Genomic DNA, 21,139 nt, shown 5'->3' on the forward strand with positions numbered 1-21,139 from the left:
TAAAAGGCATATCTGCCCTGTCAATCAGTTAACGACAGTGATGTCCGTTTTGCCTCTCGTGTCTGAAATGTTTACATGTTCCTGCTGGTGCTCCCCCCTTCATTCTTTAGTGCAAATACATTGTATTGTTAGGGACTTCCCTAATAAAATAGAGGGCTCGGCGGAGTGTGCTCCAGAATGAAGTTGGAGATGTAACTGAGCACACCTCCGTTCGTTCTCCTCGCGAGTAAAAGATCAACTCTTGTCTTCCTTCCATTCATTTTGCCTATGTTCAGTGAATGCTTAGGTGAATGAACCTGACAATATCACATCACATTTGTGCTTGTCATGTTCCGGCGATGCAAACAGAAATTCTGCTTTGCTTATTTTGTTTGTACCTGTAGTTAATTACTTATGGTGCATAACCTACTGTTTATCAATGTTTACACCGTTATATTTTAATAACTAAATATACTTGATTTTTCAGAAAAGCGCCAAATAAATCTGAAGCATGAAGATTATTTTACGAGATGGAAAGCAACGTCGTGGATGACTAGAAGGCTGGTATTAAAGCATAATAGAAAAGCTCCTGGGACAATACAAGGATTATACGAGGTTATTAATGGCATACCATAAGCTATCTTGCCTTGCACAAGGGCGTAAGAATATGTTGTCAGCCGACACAAGAAAGCACGCTCATCTGATGCCAGAAAACTAAACATGTTTTTCAAATATTTCGGTAATCAGGACTGCATTTGTCATAAGCCAAGGACCCCCTAAATATTGACACAATGACACAACCTAAGAAAAGATACAGTTGACTATCTTTAACGTCAGATGACATCTAAAATATGATAATCGGTAAAATAAATAAAATGAACTCAATTCACCAACCACGGTTGAGTATTTATCTGGAAGGTTTCATCTGAAACAAAATGGAAAAAAACCCATATGTTATGAGTTCAAGTACAAGTAAAACAATCAACCCAGTCACTGCATGTTGTTGCGTCAATGTTACCTTATCAAAGACATATAAGAGTGATACAAAGAGAAAAGCATCGCATTGGCAGCAGTCTTGGATTAAAAAAAAAAAAATTATAATAAAAAATATAAACAGCAACAATTCCCATGTGTTGTTTAACCAAAGCAAGCATTTAAAGTAGTTAAGGTACTCTAAGTCCACACAAGAGGATACAACAGCAAAAGCAAGATGGGAGCGACGCTCAGGAACGAATAAGCGAGGTCCACTTGTTTCTCGAAGGCAGGTAACCGAGGAAGTCTTTATAAACCTGCATCAATGCATCTACACAAACACCTGAAAGTTTAACTTCTAGGCTAACACCTACAACTGTGGCCTTCACATCAGCAGCTTTATGTGCACATCTAACAATGAGAAAGTATACAATAGTTTAAATGGATGGACACACATGAAGGATTTGCAAATCAGAGTTTAGCTAGTATAGCTAAACAATCTGGTAAATACGAGAACCAAAAAAATTGCGTGCCGGGGGGGGGGGGGGGGGGGGGTCAGAAAAACGTATTTGGTGTCACAGGACAAAGACCTGATATTCAAAACCAAGTAAACTCTGTACCCCTACGCTGATCCGCAGCCAAAATGAGCAATTAGCTTGTATGACACTACGTCACAGCCCTGCAGGAAAGAAAGGAAGGATACACGGGCAGTACATTCGCTTGTTATTCTAAACTCAAAGTATAAGCTTCAGTATCCGTGCAAATATTAGCAGTCCAAGAAAGAGAAACCAACTTCCATCTTCAAGTTTTAGGTGAAAAGTTGGTCCACTGAATCACACTTCTTTTCTTGATTTAGATCTTAGATAACACAAACTTAAGAGCTACTGCTGTCAAAAACACACACTTTAAAACGTCATTATATTCAAAATGGCCACTCCATTTGGTCCATGCAGGTGGAGTGCCTGTAGGAGTCCAAGGAAAAGATCCTTTCTGTCCTAAAGAGTGGCCGGTTCATATCAACTGGCCATGTTAATTGCAAAAAGGAAAGGCAACATGAGACAAAGGAGTCCAGCATCAGTAGGAGGCCACGTCAGTAGTTCTTTCCAAGTCGTGCGAAGAAATCTGCTGCTCATTGGAAAACAGACAGCCCGGTTCTTTGTTAACCTTATGTAACAGATGCTCAATAAAATAAGATCCGTCCAACGAGCCAGGAGAGCGCTGCATGGAAAAAGGCGGGCAGTCTGTGATCTGAGGCGGCCGGAGTTCAGTCAGTTAAGAGTTGAGGTGTCTGTCACACAGCTCCTTATAGATTCGTTTGCGAATGCGAGGCATGTCGTCCTGACTGAACAACAGAGGCTTCTTCACCGAGAGACAACGGCAGTACTGGCAAATGCAAAAACACAAGGAGACTTAGTCAAATGATCTGGGGACCTGTGTTAGGATGTCAAGCATTGAAGACACTGGACACACAAATTCCTATTTTATGTCCTTCTGCCTGGACAGAAGACTAATAAGGCAATGAAATTATGTATATTCAAACATGCACAACAGAAGGCACATATTTAAATGGAAAGTTTGATTTAGCTGTTATAGAAGTGTGGTTGTTTAAGTGCTGCAATCATAATGTCTCACCTCAAGGACAAAAACGCCACAGTCGCTGTCATTTTTCTGCTGAGGAATACCCTGAGGAGTCAACGAGTCCAGTTCATAAAAGGCTATATTCATGTGAATTCATTTCAATGTCATTAGAGTACATGCAGGTAAAATGATTGTTCATCTGACTTAGTTGGGAACACAAAATAAGCCATGAAGACACACAATCTTTGCAATTACTCATGCATTCCGCGACGCAAGTATATAAAAGCACATTTAGAACATAGTTAATTTAGCTGGTACAGCTTTGGCCATACGTTTATACACACTCAACATGGGAATGAATGTCTTATGATTTTGGGCTTTTCTTTTCCGTGAATTGTTCCATATCTGTGGTGAAAAGATTAAACTCTAATACATAAACAACAAAGATGTAAAGAATCATCGAAAATTGATTTAATATCAATATGAACTGCTTGAAATATGCATCAATATATATACATATATTTTTTTTTTCTAAAAATGTACACAGAATTAATGGCAATTTTCTGGCATATTTTCTCAATTTATTTACAAAATCCATATTGTATATAGACTTCACTGTAAAATTAAATTAAGGAAAAGTATCAAATACTGGTGAAAAGAAAATCATCAAATAGGTGCTCCCACTGGAGATGGATACAATGCTAGCGCCATGTGATGAGCAGTAATAAAATTAATTACACTAAAAATCCTGATCAGCACAAGCATATTAATTAACCGAGGAAAGGGAACTATAGCATTCACTCAGTAGCGATGAGGTAAATTTTGCAATCAATTATTTTGGACCAACATCCTTGGTAGCAAATTCCACGGTAGGGCTGGGAAGATGATATGCCTTTGATTACAATTCAACTTTTATTTACTAGTTACCTTGATGATTGCGATCTTCCAACCTTTCAGGAAATCAGTCTTTTTCTTCTCTTGAGCCTCAGACTGAAGGTACTTCATTATGTTCTAATAAAATACCACACAAAAAACACAATATTATCTTAAAGTGATACTCAGGGCAAAACTTACGTATTCCACAAATGCAATATTGATCAGAATACTGGGTTCAGACTAATGGGTGCACACCGAACATATCATAGGAAAGAAAATCTTTAAACATCGACCAACAGCTGTCACAGCAAGCAGATTGCGAGGAGCAACAACTACAAAGGATTGATACAGTCATCTACTGACTTAATATTGTTGAATAAACACCACTACATGAGCAGGTGACCAGTTTGCAAGTGATGTCTTTGTGATATGAATATTGCATAGGCCATTTTTGAAATATGGATATTTTTTCAATTTATTGAGCAGCCCAAATGCCTAGTTCCAAATAGACAGGCTATAATGTTCGTGATCACAGTTTCAAGAGTTGGATCTTGAATTGGTGTTGTTTCAGAAACATTCATCTGCTTGTGTAAAAGATGACAACTTATCTTATTAGTGATGTTTTGCATGAAAAGATATCAACACGTGACTCACATCTGCAGTGTGTCGGAAGACAATGCCTTGGCTGTCAAAGTAATTGATGGTCTTAGTTGCCATTGTCACAGTGACGAGAGACCAGTGGATTTCTAGGTGGATAGGAATGAGCAGTAGCCACTTGGAGAATAAATCCACCTGAAATTATTACCCAGAATTAAAAAAAAAATGTACAATATACACACCAATACATGATAAATCAACAGTTTAAATTCAATATTGACAATCTTAGTTAACAGTTTGTAGTACTAATCTAAACACATAAGCAGAAGCAGGAGGAACTGTATTAGCTGGCCTGCAATATTATCGTTTACATCTAATCTTGATCAGAATTATGAGTGCCCTTACTTTTTTGGTCCATCTCTTAACACCATCATACCCTTTGGCATCCAACTGCTTGTGGAAGAAACTATTAAAAAAATGAACCTGGAGAAATGGGAAACCATAAATTTGGGGGGGGGGGGAGTATTTGAATTTCTAAACGGATCATTAAAGTGCAATTCGGACATTTACAAATATTACTTACATTGTGCTGGGCTGCTTCCATAATCAGGTCTCCATATGTATTGATAATCTGAACAAAAGGAAACAAAACGCGGCAGTGTTAAACATTATATAACGGCGTAGTACAATGAACCCAGTAAATTTGTAGTTCGGTATTTGCAAATTAGCCTTTTTTCTAAACCTACTCTACGATGTTGAATGTGATATCTTCGTGTATGTTGGAGTGAGTTGCGGATTTAAATTTTGATTTAAATAGTAATATGCCACATCTTGCGCCATCTATAGGCAATACAAAAGTTTGGGTTTTTTTTGGGGGGGGGGGCAATTACTTGCAGAGTTTCGCTATTATTGGCAGGGCTCAGTACTATAATGGACATTATCAAAATGGCAGGAATGGACAAATAAATCTTGAGACTGACATCTGTCAGAACAGTGCAGAACAGCACAATTTTACAATTTCATTTGGTGTTAAAAAAGTCATTTTGAAAGATAGCAACTGCTTACGATTTAATATCAACTTAAAATGTGATTTTGCAGGTCGGTACACAGCCACATCCACATCACAGTACAGTATCGTAGGTTCCCGCAATCCGATCTGGGGTAGGGGTACAATTTAATAAAAACAGCATTAACTGCTTTTTTAAATTACATTATGAGCTCATCGAGGCAAATATTAGCCTTAAGTTTAAATTTGAAAAAGTGCAATTAATATGCTTTTTGGCTTGGAAATTGGAATAAAAAATGCACCAGAACTTTGTGCATATCGAGAAGAAAAGAGCATTCAAACCTAATATTTCTTTACACTCGATGAAGTGATCGTTATGTAGGGGTCAGTCCCTCTGAAAGACCAACTCTGTCACATGCAAGAGGCAGTCTCTCTGCAGACAGTAACGTCAACTCCATATATATACACATTTAAGACAGCAACCGCCGATGGGTTTTTTTCATGTTCGTATTGCATATTGTGGTTTAAGTGTCTATATCGTGTTCTTCAACTTCTGTTATTCCAAAACACTGTACAGTCAAAAATCCTTGCTTATGAACGTGGACTTTCGATTTGACTCAATGCACAATTTCAAGGATTTGCTGAATCGGTAATGAATTACGTGTGGAAGTATTGTAATGCATTGATGATTCCATTTATTTTACCCACCCCTGCGTCTCGATTTGAACTTTCCCTTACCTGGTCGTTTATCCAGTTCTGGTCCTCCAGCGTGCCAAGATCTTCCAGGCTCAACGTATGTTTGTTATAGATGACCATGAAGCCAGCAACTGGTGCAGAGGCGAGTGCGGCCTTATACCGCGCCATCTCCCGTTGGATGTTGAGTCCCCTAAAATAGAAATGCACGGCGCATGATTGCATTAAACGTTTCAAACATAAAACTCGATGCTGCGTGCGCATGCACTGACAGATTGCTGAAGTTGTTGCAGTTGCCGTTCGTCTTCAGGTATTCCAGGACATCTGTCTCACTGAGGGGAATGAAACTGCCATATTTTATGTAGAAGCTCTCCAAAAAATCTAAAATGTAGACAGCATTGTCACAATATTAGTGGTTTCCATTCCCGCCTCCTATGCAGATACAATTATGACTCATTTCAATGCTCACAATTCAAGTCCACGTGTACTTTTATAGTTCAACAATCAATATGTACTTCACACTTTACTTACTCTTATATATTTTTTGTGAGCTTTTGCGGAAACACCACCGCCGCTTCAAAACACACAAACTGACAACCTGGTTTTATCAGGCAAGACAAAAATATGCCAGACAGAACTGGGAATACTAAATAAGTGAAATCTCTAACTTGTTTTTTCTTTCGTGCAGGATTGTTTTAAACAAACAAACAAAAACATCCCAAAAAAAAAAATTATTTCTTACCATGGACCAGATTAATAAGCCTCTCCAGGCTATCACCACTCTGCACGTCTCCATCCATGTCTTGTACATAAGTTTCCTCGGACAGATTCTTATTAGGCTTTTCCTCTTTCTCCCAAGTTCCGGGGTTACAGTACAAACGGTGATCTATGAGTGCGCAGCAGTGCTGCGTGCTGCATACTGTAATAGGATAATAATGCGAAGAAGAAAACACAGTTTGATTTTCACAGTCCGTTTCCATTGGAGTGGATCTGGGACTGTGGTCCGCGGGTGAGGTGCCGTTTCCATTGGGCGACAGAGTGGGTGAGAGACAATGAGATGACGAGTCTGTTCTGTCAGGATCGAGGAATACATGCATCTCTGAGTCGTGGTTCGGAGGGCTTTCTGGTCTTGAGGGAGAAGCTGATACTTCGGATGAGCAAAGTGTTCCATTTCCTGGCTCACTAATGCTGCTTTTGTCCTCAAGTGTCTCTGCTTCAGGTTCCGTTTCAGTCAAACTTAGTGAATCTCCATTTCCAATCTGTAATGTATCCGTTCTGTTCATAAGTTCCTGATGAGACACCAACTCTGACAGAGTTTGGGCATCTTTAGAATTGACAAAAACGGCATTATCAACACCTGGTTTCATTCCAATGATTGTTTCCCCTTTTGAAGCAAGCATAGCTGGCATTGTTATTTCTGGAAAACTCATCTGGCCATTTTCCAAGACATCTCCATCCAGTAGAGAGATACAGACACCTGAAGGAGCAGTTGACCCTGAGTGGGTATTTGATATTTTCATACCCCCAAGCATGCCATTTTCATCCTCAGCTTCTGCCAACTCATCCCCTGTCAGGTCAAAGTCAGTAATTCTCACAAGGTTGTCCCCACTTTTCCGTTGTGGGGTGTCGATGTTCCTTCCGGTGCCCCTTCCTCTGCCCCGGCCCCTTCCTCTTCCTCTGCCTGAGGTTCTGACATCGTGTCCCCGTCTGTTGGGGACGCAACAGTCACAGGTCTTGGGAGTCCTCTTCCTGCCTGATGTGCGGCCATTGATTGTACCCGGAGTGGGGGTTGTCAACTGGGTCGAGGACCATCCCGATGCGGGACTTGAATTAAAATTAGGTGCCGTTTTAGGGGTTATAAATGGTGACCGAGCTTCTGCAAGTGTCTGTGTAGAGGACTGGGAGACATCTGAAATGGAGGTAATATCTGAATCAAGGAGTTTAGCTGGGATATGTGATGGGTCCTTGTCCGAAGTAACTCTAAGAGGCAGCACTGGAGGAGGTGCTGCTTGCTCAGGGGGTGCTGCCTCTGTTATATTAGGTGTAAGAGATGTTTTCATTGGGGAAGCAGAGTTGCTGTGAACCATGACGTACTCCTTTGGTAATTTAACCCCATCCCAAAGTCTTCAAACTCTGATCCCCTCGCCCCTATTGTTTTTATTGCCCATGTGGTCGTATGAACTTGATTCTGTTACTTCTTTTCTATTAAATTGGGCTCAAATGTATAATAGTAGTTGTGCTCTGCCTCTTCCCAGCCAATGATAGTGGTGGTAGCAGCACACAACTTGGCGGTTTTGAGTGTGGCTCAGATGCAATTATATACTCTACTTCCGGTCAGGATTACGCCACCATTGACTCCTAATGAGGAAAAGAAACTAATTATTCCAATGGTGACAACATGATACAAAAAAAATAGCTATAACCCCTGAGAGCACAGACACGTCAAACACAGCATAAAATACAATTTTAAGAAATATATAATTTAATATGATGATATCCTGACAAGTAGCAGTGTTTTTGTTCACCTTTTGTGACTATATATTAAATGACAATTGAAAATGAACAAAATCCAATCATGTTCTTTGCATTAATTTATTCCAAGTATTGTACTTTGTTGAGTCTAACACAATTGCCATTGGGTGAACGTAAGAGCTCGATACCAAACAGAAATTTAGGAAAACACAGTTAACGGCTCTTTTGGACTCAAAAATTACTGTCATCAATCATGGGAGGTAATTTGATCATTTGCAAACATTGCAATACCTCGTCATAGCGACTTGCTAATGCAAAATCAGGGGTCAAGTCATGACGGACTTCCGCCAAACTAAAGGGACAGCGTAATTTCGATTATTTTAAATCCATGTCTTAGGATTCAAACTTCTGTATGCATGCGCCAGTGGGTAATTTTTTGGACTTTTAAAGTTAGTCGCCATCCTGAAGCTAACGGCTTTAGCTTTAGCCTCAGCCAAAACAGAGACGAGGCGTCGGAGGACAAAGAGGAAGTTTTGAGTAGGAACTTTAAATTCTTCCTGTGCATACAGTGAAAGGTTGAGAAAACGCCCGAAAGAAGCAATCGTATGCATTACCTTGTCGTTGGGATGGAAAGAGTTTTGTCTCACATAATGTTAAGATGCAAGCATCAGACTGGCGACGCACATTGATGACGTCACGATGCCCGTTCGCTTCGGCTGTTTCCGGAAACAACACGAGCAAAGTTTCGTCTCCACAAGCAAGAGACGATGCCTCCGACCCTAAATCAAGTCACTTTTATTTATCCATTCGTTTTTCATTTGTTGTATTTGAAAAAAAAAGTTATTTAGGTGTTGTTTTGCAAAGTCAAAATTATGAGTAACTTTGACAGGCCTCTCACTCTCTCTCTTTATATAAATATATGTACATATGTATGCATACATACACGTGTATGTACGTACGTACGTATGTATGTATGTATGTATCGTGTATAATTGAATGCAATTTCACTATGTGTACTTTTTGGGTGGTGAAGAGAGTATTTTAACAGTCCCTCAAAGAAAAGTACAGTATAATTCAAAAGTGTCACTTCACACATAAAGACCATTGACGCAACACATAGTTACTTTCCATTTAATTACAAAATTAAAGACATAAAGACAATAAATACAACCATCAGCCAAAGAAGAAGAAGGGATTATACACAAAATTATACACATTATTAAAATAGAATTTCAAAAATAAACACAAAAAATGAGCAAAATAAAGGGTATTTCAACATGAATTCTGTTTCCTCCACAACTGCAACAAAAACAGTTTGGAAAAGTCATGATGCATATTATTGCTGGACCGACAATATATAAAGCACACATATTCAAACACGTTTGAGTACAAATGTTTAAAAACAATAAATATCTGAAATACAGACTATTTGACTTTACGCCAGTAAAATGAACCACAAGGAAACAATGTTACAGTCCAACTTCAATATAGCTATACATTTCTTTTTGTACTTGAGGTCAGTGCTAGAACATTTTCAATTTGGGATTCTTTATTTCTACGTAATTATACAAAACTGGTGTCCAACACCATTTTGCGGATTTCATTTGGGTCCAGTGACGTAGAGTTGATTTGATTTATTGAACATATAATAAGAATGCCTAATTAAATTGAATATTTAACATATATATTCAGCCCAGCAATAAGACATATGCCATATATGAAGAGTAGACTTGTATCTACTGTATACAATTTGTGTGAAAAGTATTATTACCTGATCTATTTATGGTTGGCTACAGAAAAAAACTAAGTGCTGGTTTTTATTTACTGTTGTCTGATTTTAAGAGAAAGAGAGGGGCAAACAACGAATACAAGAGGGACAATGTTCATTTTACTACCTAAATTAAACCTAAATTAAAAACTGTTGCATTTGGAAAGGTTTGGAATATGTCGGGAAAGAACACAATAGTGGTGCAGCAGAGTCCTGTCGCACTTGTACCTAAAAGAGACATTAGGGAATGATGAGAATTTGTCAAAAAAAAAAAAAAAAAAATAAAATATATATATATATATATATATATATATATATATAGAGAGAGAGAGAGAGGGATATTAGTATCAACATAATGAAAAGATACCTCACAGTGCAGGAGTGTGAAAAGTCTTGAAGACTGCAGTGCCGTTGTTGCCTCCGGTTGTTAAAACCTGAAGCTGTACCTGGTAAACACTGTCACTATGGAGGCCATGAATTATCACTGCCCGCTGAGACTGAGAGGTAAGAAACATGGAAACAACAATGGAAATGATGACACGTGAGTGGCTGCATAAATAATACTCCAGGCTGTACAAACAGTACATTATCTCTGTCTCACCGGTGCGATTGTCTGCGTCTGAGAGATAAGCGTGTCCTCAGGGCCTTTTGCTACCAAGGTTACACCTGACTGCAGTGTCCAAGTGAATTGGAATCCATGAACCTCTGCCCGAGCCAGTGCATGTTGAGATACCCTCCAGCGAAACACAGTCAGCAGTGTACCATTGACGAACTGAAAATCTGCCGTCAGACGCTCTGGGCGCAGTATCACCTTTCTGCCTGCTGGTGAGCGCTCTTACCCAAAGGATAAGAAAAGTTCATTTCAAAACACAAAGCAGTGTTTGTTCTCATGCTCTAATAACGTGGGTGATACAGGCGTTTACATCATGTTGCAATCTGATTTAAGTCATTAAAATTGTGATTATGAATAACCATTCAGAATAATTTGATTGTACCTTTGGTGCTGCAGGGCACGGCTTTGCCTCCTTTGACCCTAATGGAGGTACAAGTTGGGGTCGTAACCCAGGCAACAGCTTCTGACTCAGGATCGGTCTTCAGTGCCACAGCTACCCAGTACTTACATGCAAACAGAAGGTCTGTGATGGTGTAATGTGTACCCTGGAGAGTGAAAATATGGCCAGGTTTGTGAGAGAACCCATGATTTAAGTGACATATTGGTTTTTTTTCCCCCTTTGGAAGCGTCAAAGATATTTATTTTATATTGGAATAAAGATCACTTTCAACAATGTGAACTTGGCAGCTAAGTACAATGGCACTATAAAATAGTGAAAGATATATTTTATGTAATACATTTATTTTTTTATGTATTGTATGTATTTCACTAAACAAAACAAATCACTTTCAATGAGTAATGATTTCAAATGCAGCAAAAACCTTAAATATTATGTTTTATTCAGAGCTGGGCAATTTGTCCCGGCTGGGGTACCAAGAAAGTGGCCGGAGGGCGGGGGACTGACCGTCAAAAAAGGGACAAGCGCCCAGCTCTGGATTTTTTAATTTTTGTATTTTTTTCTTCGAGGCGCTATTTTCTTTTTTTTTTTAGTTCTTTGGTATCTGTGCAGATGGCACATTCCAATAGAAGCTAAGTAATCTGAGACAGAGATGATGACAAAAGTGAGGCCGGATAAAGTGATGATGACCAAGAGACATGATTACACAAACACAGAAGATGGGGGCATTCCAATGGGAACAATGAATTATGGTGTTGTAACCCAATCTGCCAGATTCTCCTTCACATATATAACACCAAAACACCTACTCTGACACATCATTAATCAACCATGAGAATGTACCTGCACACTTTCTGTGCCCTCAGTGGCTGTTACATTAGCACTGCAGGTATGTGGGTGCCACCGCAAAATGTATGGACCAGGGTGACGGTTTTGAGCTGAAATAGAACAAAACAACTATTGTAAGTGAGTAGTCGCAAAACCAACATGTCAAAATCATGTTTTTGTACATTCATTTTTATGATGGCTAGCTGCCAAAATCTACAGGAGAGACGAGTGAGAAGACGCTCCCATGGGTTTAATTTCTAAAGATACATTTTGTTCTATGCTGATTGCAGTAGATTGTATCAGAAGAGGAAGCCTGCAGGAACAAGAAAATTCCTGCTATGCTACCATCCATGTCACAATCAATCACAAACATGAAGGAATTACTCATAAAACAGGATGTTCACTTAGACTCAAAAACACAGAATCGATACGCGCACCTGTGTGAAGAAGCACTTGAGAGCCAAAATAAGCATCTTAAGTTGTGTTTAATTTGAGCAAATGCATGAAGTGCAATAAATACAGCCATCTCTAAAATATGACCCCCGGTCCGAGCTCATCTGCTAATTTGCCTCATGTGACAACAAGTCTGAGAAAGGTTGTGTCCGCTGTGTAACGATAGCTGCGTTCTGCATCATTTGGGGGAAAAGTGTCCACCAGTGTTTATAATATAGATAATATAATAACATGGAGACCCACGGCTATTAGTCCGAAGTGGTTAATGTATGTACAAATTCGTTTTTACGGCTAAATTTAGCTATTGTGGCTTTTAAACAGGTGTGTTTTGCTGTCCGTAAATCGCGGTAAGTGGATTTGAATAGCCAGTTAATGAGCTTTAAATAATGTTTATGAATTATGAAACCTCTACCATTAGCCTCTCATCATGTGATTAGTTAATGAATTAGTATGGAGGCAGAATGACTGAAAGGTGCCCAGGTCGCGGACGGAGGACGCAAGACGGACCGTAAAAATAGGATAAAGTGCATTGTTACCAGAAACACTTGTTGGTAATTCTATTTTGTGTTTGGTTGTTAAATTACTCACGTCTATCGGCAACACACTTGAGGAAAATGCTTATTATTCCATTATAATGCTACATGGATGTAAATATGATGTATAGTTGCGTTTCCAGATCAACTCACCATGGTTAGACCACTTCCAGAACACCTTGACCTGCAGTTGACCGCTATGGTAATGGGGGGCCGCAACCTCCAGGCGAAGGTCACCAGGGATGAGAGGGTCATGAGGGGATTCAGGGTGAGGAAGGGAAGATGAAAGGAGGTGGTCAGGAGAGGATGGGGAAGTAGATGAGGGGGAATGGTACAAGGGCAGGGACGGGGATGATGACGAAGACAACGAGGGGAGCTCATTGGTGAAATCTTCTCCTTTGGGAGAATCTAGTTGAGAGGGGATGGGGAAAAATATGTTTTTAAAGTGTAAAGATTACACATTTAACTTACAGCATTGAAATAAATTAAAAAACGATATAGTTATGTGTAATTCATTCTCAAGCAAATACTGTTTTGATAAAACAAAAACAATACATAACGTGATACCAAATACGTTGTCACACTTGCAAAGTAGTTACTTCATCCCTTTCATCTTCTTCATTATTGTTCATTCTGTGATACTAATTGGCTTCTTTTGACCTTTCAGCCTCATCCACATATGGTTACTTTATGAGATACAAATGTTAACATGTTCCATATTAAATTTGTACTCCGTGGATGGATAATTGAGCTGCAGCTGGCTTAAAATGTTGCACTGCATAGATCGACAGGTCACCTATAAATACCTTTGTTGCCTCGACGACTATAAAATTTCTCTTTTCCACACTGTGCAGGTGCCAGTGGTCTTAGAAACAGGGAACGAGAGCATGCTGACAAATCTGGCTGGAATATCATAAACTCAATTATGTATGACTCAGTGTAATGTGCTGTGAACCTCATAGATGGCGACAATTAATGGAATGAAACATGATATTAAAAGTTTAGAAACAATATCAGAGCTCTCAGTCAGGTCGGACTCCTTGTAAAAAAAAAAGAAAATGGCATACACCGCACAGCATTACTGTACTCTATTTTTACAACCCAGAATGTTAGAATTATTCATACTTGTTTTAACTTGATTTGGACTGCTAGACATCATCTTAAATTATCGTGCCCACTTTCTGTTTTTCTTCTCTTTTTTTCCACTTCATTTAACCACATTGGTTCTCGTAGCAAATAAGAAAATTTATCTGATGACTGATGTGAGTGTATTTGAATGTGAGAAGTGTCAATTTTGCTCAAACAATTTCTGCCAATTGTGAAAGTGAGAGGTACTTTTTCATGTAGTTTTCCCTCTTTGCACCATCATGGTAGTTTGCCCCTGGCCCCCAAAATTGAAATGGTACAGTCCAGTCTGCCCTTTGGCTTCTTCCATCTTCAGTACTATGTAAAGTGCTGAAGATCAAATTGTAAGATGTCTGGTTGCTCCTGGCCTCTCAGCCATCTTTTATTTCGGCCGTTACCTTGAGTAAGTTATTTCAGTAAGCTCTCCCAAAAGGCGTCAGGGCATTTAAACCTTACACCAATTTAGGCACCAGCACCACAGTTTTATGAAACTTAGTGGCGAAACATTGCATGGGCCAAGGAAGAACCCTGCATTATATTTTTTGGCAAGCCTTATGATACAAAATGGATACATGAATTTATGTTCTCAGCACACTGCATATGTGCAGAACATCTTTTGTTGTACTTTACAAACCAGAAAGCAGCATTGCCAACAACACAAAAATAACACAACCACATTTTTCCCAATTTATAGATTTGCCTTCATGGGTATCATTCCAGTTATCGTTGAAAAGGCCGCAGTTTACCCAGCTCTTGTATTGGGTTTTATTGTACCATCCTATAATGCATCACAGCAGACATCAACATCAAAGTAAGGCAAGTACATTTGATGTAATTCACCTTTACAAGGGATTGTCGTAAAGACAATGTGGGCTCTTCGGCTCTTCAGTCTCTTTTGGCTCCAGTAGGCTACTGACTGTACTGACAGGAAGTAGGAAGTATCAGGGCGAAGACCCTGAAGCCACAGCTCACATTGCACCTATAACACAACATAAACATGGAAAGATGATAAAAAAAAAAAATGAAACGTTACTATTCCAATGTTTTTTCAGGTTCCTGACTGGTGTCCTATGGAAACTATGCCAAAAGTCTGTGGCTACAAAAACCACCACAGTCATTGTGAATGTTATAGTCATCATCCACACCGCCTTCATATTCTTCAATATTCTCCTCCGCTTCACAAAGAGACTGATGTGTGTGCCCAACCATTTGACTGACAGGCAAGACCTGTTCTGCATTAGAGAACTGTTTGATTGACAGCTCATTACTGACTCGGAGTCAATCAAGTCTGTCTGCTTGTGTGGACCTGAACCAGCCACAACAAAGAGATGTTTAGACGATAACACTTTTGTGAGTGATTGTGTGTGCGTGTGTGTGTGGAGGGGGGAGGGGTGGTGGTTCTGGGGGGCAGTGCGTGTAAGACAAAATGTCACAGACCTGGGTTAAGAGCAGTTCCTTGGTGACTAGCAGAGAAAATGAGTTTGGCGTATTTCTAGTGCAACCAAGATAGATAAAACACATGGCCTGTACAACTGCGTGTGTATGTGCGACCGTGCGTGTATGTATATGTGACATTTAGAAAGAAAAGCCTGGATTTCTATTTTAGTGCTTAATGTCAGAGGATATTATATGAAAGAAACCAATGTAAATTCATAACCATTAATTCTGCAGGAGTCTTCACATGTTTGAAGACGCTTCCTTCAATTTTCTTTTGTAAGGCAGCTTTAATACTGTATATCCCACAACTTGCATAAAATATGCTTGTCACAAAATTGACTTGATGATGTTTTGTGATGGGCACAAGCATATAACACATTGTGGGTTTCTGCTACCTGTTGTACCGTTCCTGTCTCTTTGTGTGTCTTGTAAGTAGCTGCAGCTGCAAGTAAAAAACACTTGTTAGGAGACCTCATTTAAATTCCTGGCCTCCCAGCCAAGCAGAACAGAGGACCTGACTAAAGATAAATGTCTCCAGTGGGCTCGGGCTGGGATCGCCATCACCACTTAGGATACCTAAGTCCATATGAGCAAACTTAAAATTAAAAAGTTTGAAACGTTCATGTTTGGGATCGTAAATTTTGTGTTTTTCTTGAAAGGCGCATGCTCATATTGAGTCTAAAGCACTGGTATAGTATGCTTAGAAGTTAATTTTCAAAATATAGACTACCCCTTTATCAGAACTAGTGCACTTTTTAAACATTCTGCATCTGAAGTTAAGAAAAGTGACAAATTTATTGAGAAGCACTTGATGGTACTCACTTCATGACTTACATATAAATGTTTTTCTAACTCCATTTGTTAGAGTTTTGATTCCTGTGTATACTCAACAAATACTGGCATGTCATCCATTTTTTCCAAACAAGCACATTGTGACTAACTATACTACAGTGACTAGCTGGCACACAATGCAACATTCTCTCGTGCTAATCTAAATTCAACGCAATTCAGAATATTTGCTCTGGGTACTGCTAATATGTGTGTCTGAGTTGTCGTGTTATGTCAGTTGCTTAATACCAGACCAATATGTTATCTACGCTCTTGACAAAGTTATGGCCTATGATATTTGCTTGTAATAGACGCAAAATTTCAAAGTATAAAACAAAGTCTGAAAATGTGTAGAAAGTTTTGATGCCTAAATTAAGCTTTTAATATAACACTGGTTTAATTCAGGAGATGCCTCTATTATCTTCTTTATGTCGGAAATGTTTTTTTATATACAATATGTATCTGTAGTATCTGTAACTATGCTGTATGTTTGCCTGTGTGCAATACTAACCCACACCTTAATTAAACACATGAGCATAAATATGTTCAGGTTATACAAAAAATAGATGGACATTGTGCATGAAAAATGCCAGACAGGCTTACAATTCTTTCAAATTTTCATACACTGTCCTAAAGCAATGGTTCCTTTCAAGCATTTTTTATGAGCAAACAAACTCAGATGTCAGGTTATTAGATTACCAAAGCTTCCTCTGTCCCTCCCGTCTATCACTGATTGTCTAATGAGTGTGAATAAAGGTAGGAAACATTTCCTTACCCCCCGAGTCAACCTGCTGTTGCTTCGTTTTTGACTCTCCTGGTTTGCATGGAGCTGTGTAAACTGGGTGTGCATGTTGTTTTGTAATTCATATGTGTTTGCATTTACTGCGTGTCTGCGTTTTTGAGTCCCATGCCGAGACATCCACGTGACTCTGTAGTTGTGGACTGGCAAGTCTCCATTCTGAGGGGCGTCCCAGAGTATTCGGACGGCCACAGTGATCCCACTTCCCCCTGACCTATGGAGAGAGGGCAAGATGTCAAAACACATCATACATAAAAGTCAGCCAACTCTCGGTGCGCAACAAGAAACTCGATTGAAAAAGATCAAATCTCTTTATTAATCTAATCCTGTGAATGGGAAGATTACGATAAGAAGTCAAAGTAGCATTTCTCCAGCAACCAGTTTCCACAGTGGGCTTGAAGTCATCACCCTCACTTGGCGAAGTGCTTAAAGAAAAGGCTACACACATTTCAATGAACATGTCATAAAAGGAAATGAAATTGATGCCAAGTTTTGAAGAATGTGAATGATTATTGTAATTTTGTTATTCCTCCCTTTCTTTTTGGGTTGTGTTTTGTGTCTGTTGCTTTTTTTCCTGTTGTGGTTCTGAATAGTGTCCTTGTCTCTGCATTTCCATTTTATGGTGTTTGTTTTATGGTATGTCAGCGGTTTGGAACATAAAGGTTGTCTGGTTATGGCCTCTTTGTGTCAATAAAAAATAAAGTTGGAAAAAATTTGAAGTAATTGATGTAGTGAAATCGCTCTTGGTTTGTCATCTGATTTCATTGTGGCTTTAGTAACATGTTTTTGACCGCTTTGTCCTTGCATGGGCGGTGGGACCCGTTTATTTTTAAGGGAAACTACCTTCCTGTGAAGTGAGATCCTGCTTTTGAAGTCATCCCAACCAGAGTTTGGTTGCTCACTCGAATATGTATTGGAGGTTCTGGAGGAGATGGGTCTGCAACAGGAGAGAGAGCGACAGAGAGAGCGACAGAGAGAGAGAGAGAGAGATATCTTGACATTTTACCACACCAACTAGTCATGCAATATGTTGAACATTAATTAACAATATGCAACAATCTGTAGTAGTACAATAAAATAAAAGTGCCATCATCTCCCGACTCCGGAATAGGATAAGCAAAGGGGAAAATGCTAATTTTATCTTGGTCTCATTGGAGTGGACTCAGGCAATTTGATTCATAGCATCAAAGGTGAGCGAGACTGAAGAAGCATGACAATAACTCTTTCAGTAGCTACCACAGCGGAGACCGAATACATCCACTATAAGTCGACATTTGCCTCGAAGAACAAATCGTGAGGACGCTGCTCTTTCAACACAGAGCCTGTGTCTCGTTAGTCCCTCATGGCCCGTGCTGTATTTGATTACAACTACAAAAAGTACCTGATTAGATCCACAACCCCCATGGCAGGCTGCCCACTGGCCAGAGACTTTGTCTGCTTGGCCTTTATGCACAGGCCAAAGTTTAATATTAGAATTGATGGTCTTGGTCTGTTTCTGTGTGCATGCATACAGAATGTTTGGCTGTTTCTTGAAGGCCTTTTTTTATTTTGTTCCCCGTCAGCCAGATGGATTTCACTGCAATATTTTACTAGACGAAGACATCAAGATGAGTCCTGCGATCCACATTTTCTTGTGATTACCAAAGTCAAGCGGCACCGTCGACTGGTGAGGTCACGCTAGAGGACCCAAATCACAGGAGGAACTTGTTTGACATCTGCGAGCTTCCTGATTTGTAACCCATGACCCCCAACCCCTGACAAATCAGTCCAATAAACTAGAAACACACCAGTCTGACTGCAATCAGACGCTATTTGGAATGTCAGTGTATGTGTCTTTAACCTTTAACCCACGACCCCACTTTAACACACACACACACACGCACACACACGCATGCACAGAATTAGTTTGAAGTCAACAGATCAAAAGTCAAGAGATATAATCTTAAACCAAGGGAAACAGCTAAAGCACTATCCTGGCTCTGCGTAAATATTAATGGAGAATAGAGGTTACAAAAGATAGATTTGGAATGCGCAAATATAAACAAAATGTTAGATTTTCGCACTTTAGTTTTTCCAGACCAAAACAAAGGTGATTAGAACACATTAAGAACATTTTAGGGGCAGTCCTATTGTGTTCCTTCATTTTAAGACAGCCAGATTCACACCGCTGTCTCCAGTCATTTTGCTAAGGAGCTTCTCATGTGTGAAGGACAGATGTGAGAATGGTATCAATATTGCTGTTTGAGTCCCCACAAAAAAAAAAGCAAATGAAACCTTTTTCCGAAAGTGTCAACAGATAAAGATTTCCAGTTACCCTAAAGTCAAATGCAGAGATGCTTCCGATAATTACAGATCAGCACCAATAATACCATATAAAAACGGAGTCTGATGAATAGCATAATGCAGGGGTGCCGAAAAGAGGGGAATAAGGAGAAGGATTCTAGGGGCACATTATAGACAGGGTCCCAGAAGGGCCTCAAATAAAATTATAAACCTGAACAAAATAATACGACACTCAGCAATAAACGTGCAATCAGCCATATATTTCATTTACAACGCATTGGTGGCCTCCGACTTTCCATTTACATAAAATGGTTCAGTACACCGCTCCAACCTGCAGAGACAGGCAGCTTTTCACGTTATCAGACTATATGCGGAGGCGAAGATAATCTGTTGTGATTCTTTGATATATTGTTACACTAAGTTCTAGCTTTAAAAAATGTGTACTTATTTTAAGTAAGACTCCCAGCGATAGTTTGGCTTTCAATCTCATCAGTGCTCTACTTGTGACCTTATGCAGTAGATACAATATTCTTTGTGAAGTACTGCTATTATTTTTTTTTTGTTTAAGCCTAATTAGCTCATTTAACATGTTTCTGATTTTATTTGTTTATTATTATTATTATTATTTTTATTAGTTTTTTTGTTTTTGTTTTTTTTTTAATTAATTTTATTTTATTTTTTATTTGCTTGTTTATTCTTGTTCTATGGAAGATTATGTTCAAATTACAATAAATTATAAAAGGCAATTGGCCACTTTGTATTTGGTGGTGTTTTTATGGTTATTATGTATTTAGGTTTTGAATTTTCTTGTAATTAATATTAAGGATTTTATGTTCAATTATTTAAAGAAAAAGATAGGGTATAGGGTCACAGAATTGCAGCAAATAATTGAATTTCGACATGAATTTCATTATATTTTTAGTGCTTACACCACCAAGTCATATAGTTTTTACAAATATGGAAATAGTTAAAAATATCAATAAAATGCATTGTTTTATGTATCAAAATGTTCCACCGGCCAAATGAAGGGGCCCAGTAAGATTTCTTTTCATGGGGCCCAAAATCCCTGGCAGCGCCCCTGGCATAATGTACATGTGTGCTTATTGTGTTCTTAATGAGCTCCCAGATTGTATTAACCACCTTCATCTTTATTCACGTAGTGCGAAAAATGCGTCAAAGAGACAAAAATGTTCCTCAGTTCCTGACTTGTCCTCAGAAAGTTACATTATCCCCCATACACTGGCATAAATGTGAGCTAACTGTGATGTTCAGAGTCTCAAGAAAAGTTCACGATCAAGCGAGTAAAGCACAGCTTATCGCTCTCAGTGTTAAATACTTGAGTGTCTTCAGTGTGCTAGTCTGACCTTTACTGGAGATGTGGTGCTTGCTTGGTGTGGTGAAGCCCCTGCTTCCTTGACTGTTTACTGCCGCCACTCTGAACTGATACCAACGCTGAGGTTTCAAATCTGACAGTAGCGCATCCTCAGAAAGGGTCTAAAAATGTAAACACAAGAAAATATACTGCATGAACAATGACATAAAGCAGGCATCGCCAAATGGCGGACCGCGGTCCGGATGGTTCGGACCGGACCCATGACCAATCTATGATTAATTTTTTTCAGGGCGCATTCGCAAACGTTGGCGCTGCAATTCTAGTAAATACGGAAAAGGCGTCACTGATTTGAGCCAATCAAATCTTTTGTTTACGATCCACTGCCAATTGCGCAGCAGACCGGAAGAGAGTGCTGCTGACAGTTTGCCTTGCTAAAAAGTTAGCGAGGTTGCTGCGTCTTGTTTTAAATGAATGGACGGAGAAATTTAGTTTCGTTCTGGCAGCAGCCAATTCAAAACCAATGTGCATCATATGCTCCGAAACCGTCGCGACATTGCGAAGCGCCACTA

At 39.3% G+C, this 21,139-nt stretch overlaps 2 protein-coding genes across 3 annotated transcripts in view; both read right to left on the reverse strand.

Moving 5' to 3' along the window:
* Nucleotides 1-873: 873 nt before the first annotated feature.
* On the reverse strand, nucleotides 874-8,923 carry LOC148324098 (uncharacterized). 2 transcript variants are annotated; one of them, XM_088314089.1, is made up of 11 exons: nucleotides 8,788-8,923; nucleotides 7,913-8,059; nucleotides 6,444-7,870; nucleotides 5,974-6,082; nucleotides 5,747-5,894; nucleotides 4,586-4,633; nucleotides 4,408-4,485; nucleotides 4,060-4,197; nucleotides 3,457-3,540; nucleotides 2,584-2,634; nucleotides 874-2,334 (listed from the first exon to the last, which is right to left on the reverse strand). In XM_088314089.1, exons 3-11 carry the CDS (start codon nucleotides 7,786-7,788, stop codon nucleotides 2,224-2,226), a joined length of 2,112 nt encoding a protein of 703 aa, XP_088170215.1. In that variant the 5' UTR covers nucleotides 7,789-7,870; nucleotides 7,913-8,059; nucleotides 8,788-8,923; the 3' UTR covers nucleotides 874-2,223. The 2 variants fall into 2 exon arrangements, with proteins under 2 accessions (XP_088170215.1, XP_088170214.1); XM_088314088.1 differs by having other exon boundaries at nucleotides 6,444-8,059.
* Nucleotides 8,924-9,288: 365 nt separating this feature from the next.
* The window catches only part of anos1b (anosmin 1b), a 38,963-nt gene continuing 27,112 nt past the window's right edge, over nucleotides 9,289-21,139 (reverse strand). Inside the window, exons 6-15 of the mRNA XM_088312231.1 lie at nucleotides 20,602-20,731; nucleotides 17,798-17,891; nucleotides 16,931-17,168; nucleotides 14,731-14,869; nucleotides 12,919-13,173; nucleotides 11,795-11,889; nucleotides 10,937-11,099; nucleotides 10,543-10,775; nucleotides 10,309-10,438; nucleotides 9,289-10,169 (exon numbers count right to left, since the gene is read on the reverse strand). Coding sequence (XP_088168357.1) covers nucleotides 10,310-10,438; nucleotides 10,543-10,775; nucleotides 10,937-11,099; nucleotides 11,795-11,889; nucleotides 12,919-13,173; nucleotides 14,731-14,869; nucleotides 16,931-17,168; nucleotides 17,798-17,891; nucleotides 20,602-20,731 — 1,476 coding nt within the window. The 3' untranslated portion in view covers nucleotides 9,289-10,169; nucleotide 10,309. The remainder of the gene's footprint in view (nucleotides 10,170-10,308; nucleotides 10,439-10,542; nucleotides 10,776-10,936; nucleotides 11,100-11,794; nucleotides 11,890-12,918; nucleotides 13,174-14,730; nucleotides 14,870-16,930; nucleotides 17,169-17,797; nucleotides 17,892-20,601; nucleotides 20,732-21,139) is intronic.

Source organism: Idiotropiscis lumnitzeri, chromosome 13 (genome assembly GCF_059441095.1).
Source record: "Idiotropiscis lumnitzeri isolate Australia: NSW breed Sydney's pygmy pipehorse chromosome 13, RoL_Ilum_1.0, whole genome shotgun sequence".
Taxonomy (NCBI): Eukaryota; Metazoa; Chordata; class Actinopteri; order Syngnathiformes; family Syngnathidae; genus Idiotropiscis; species Idiotropiscis lumnitzeri.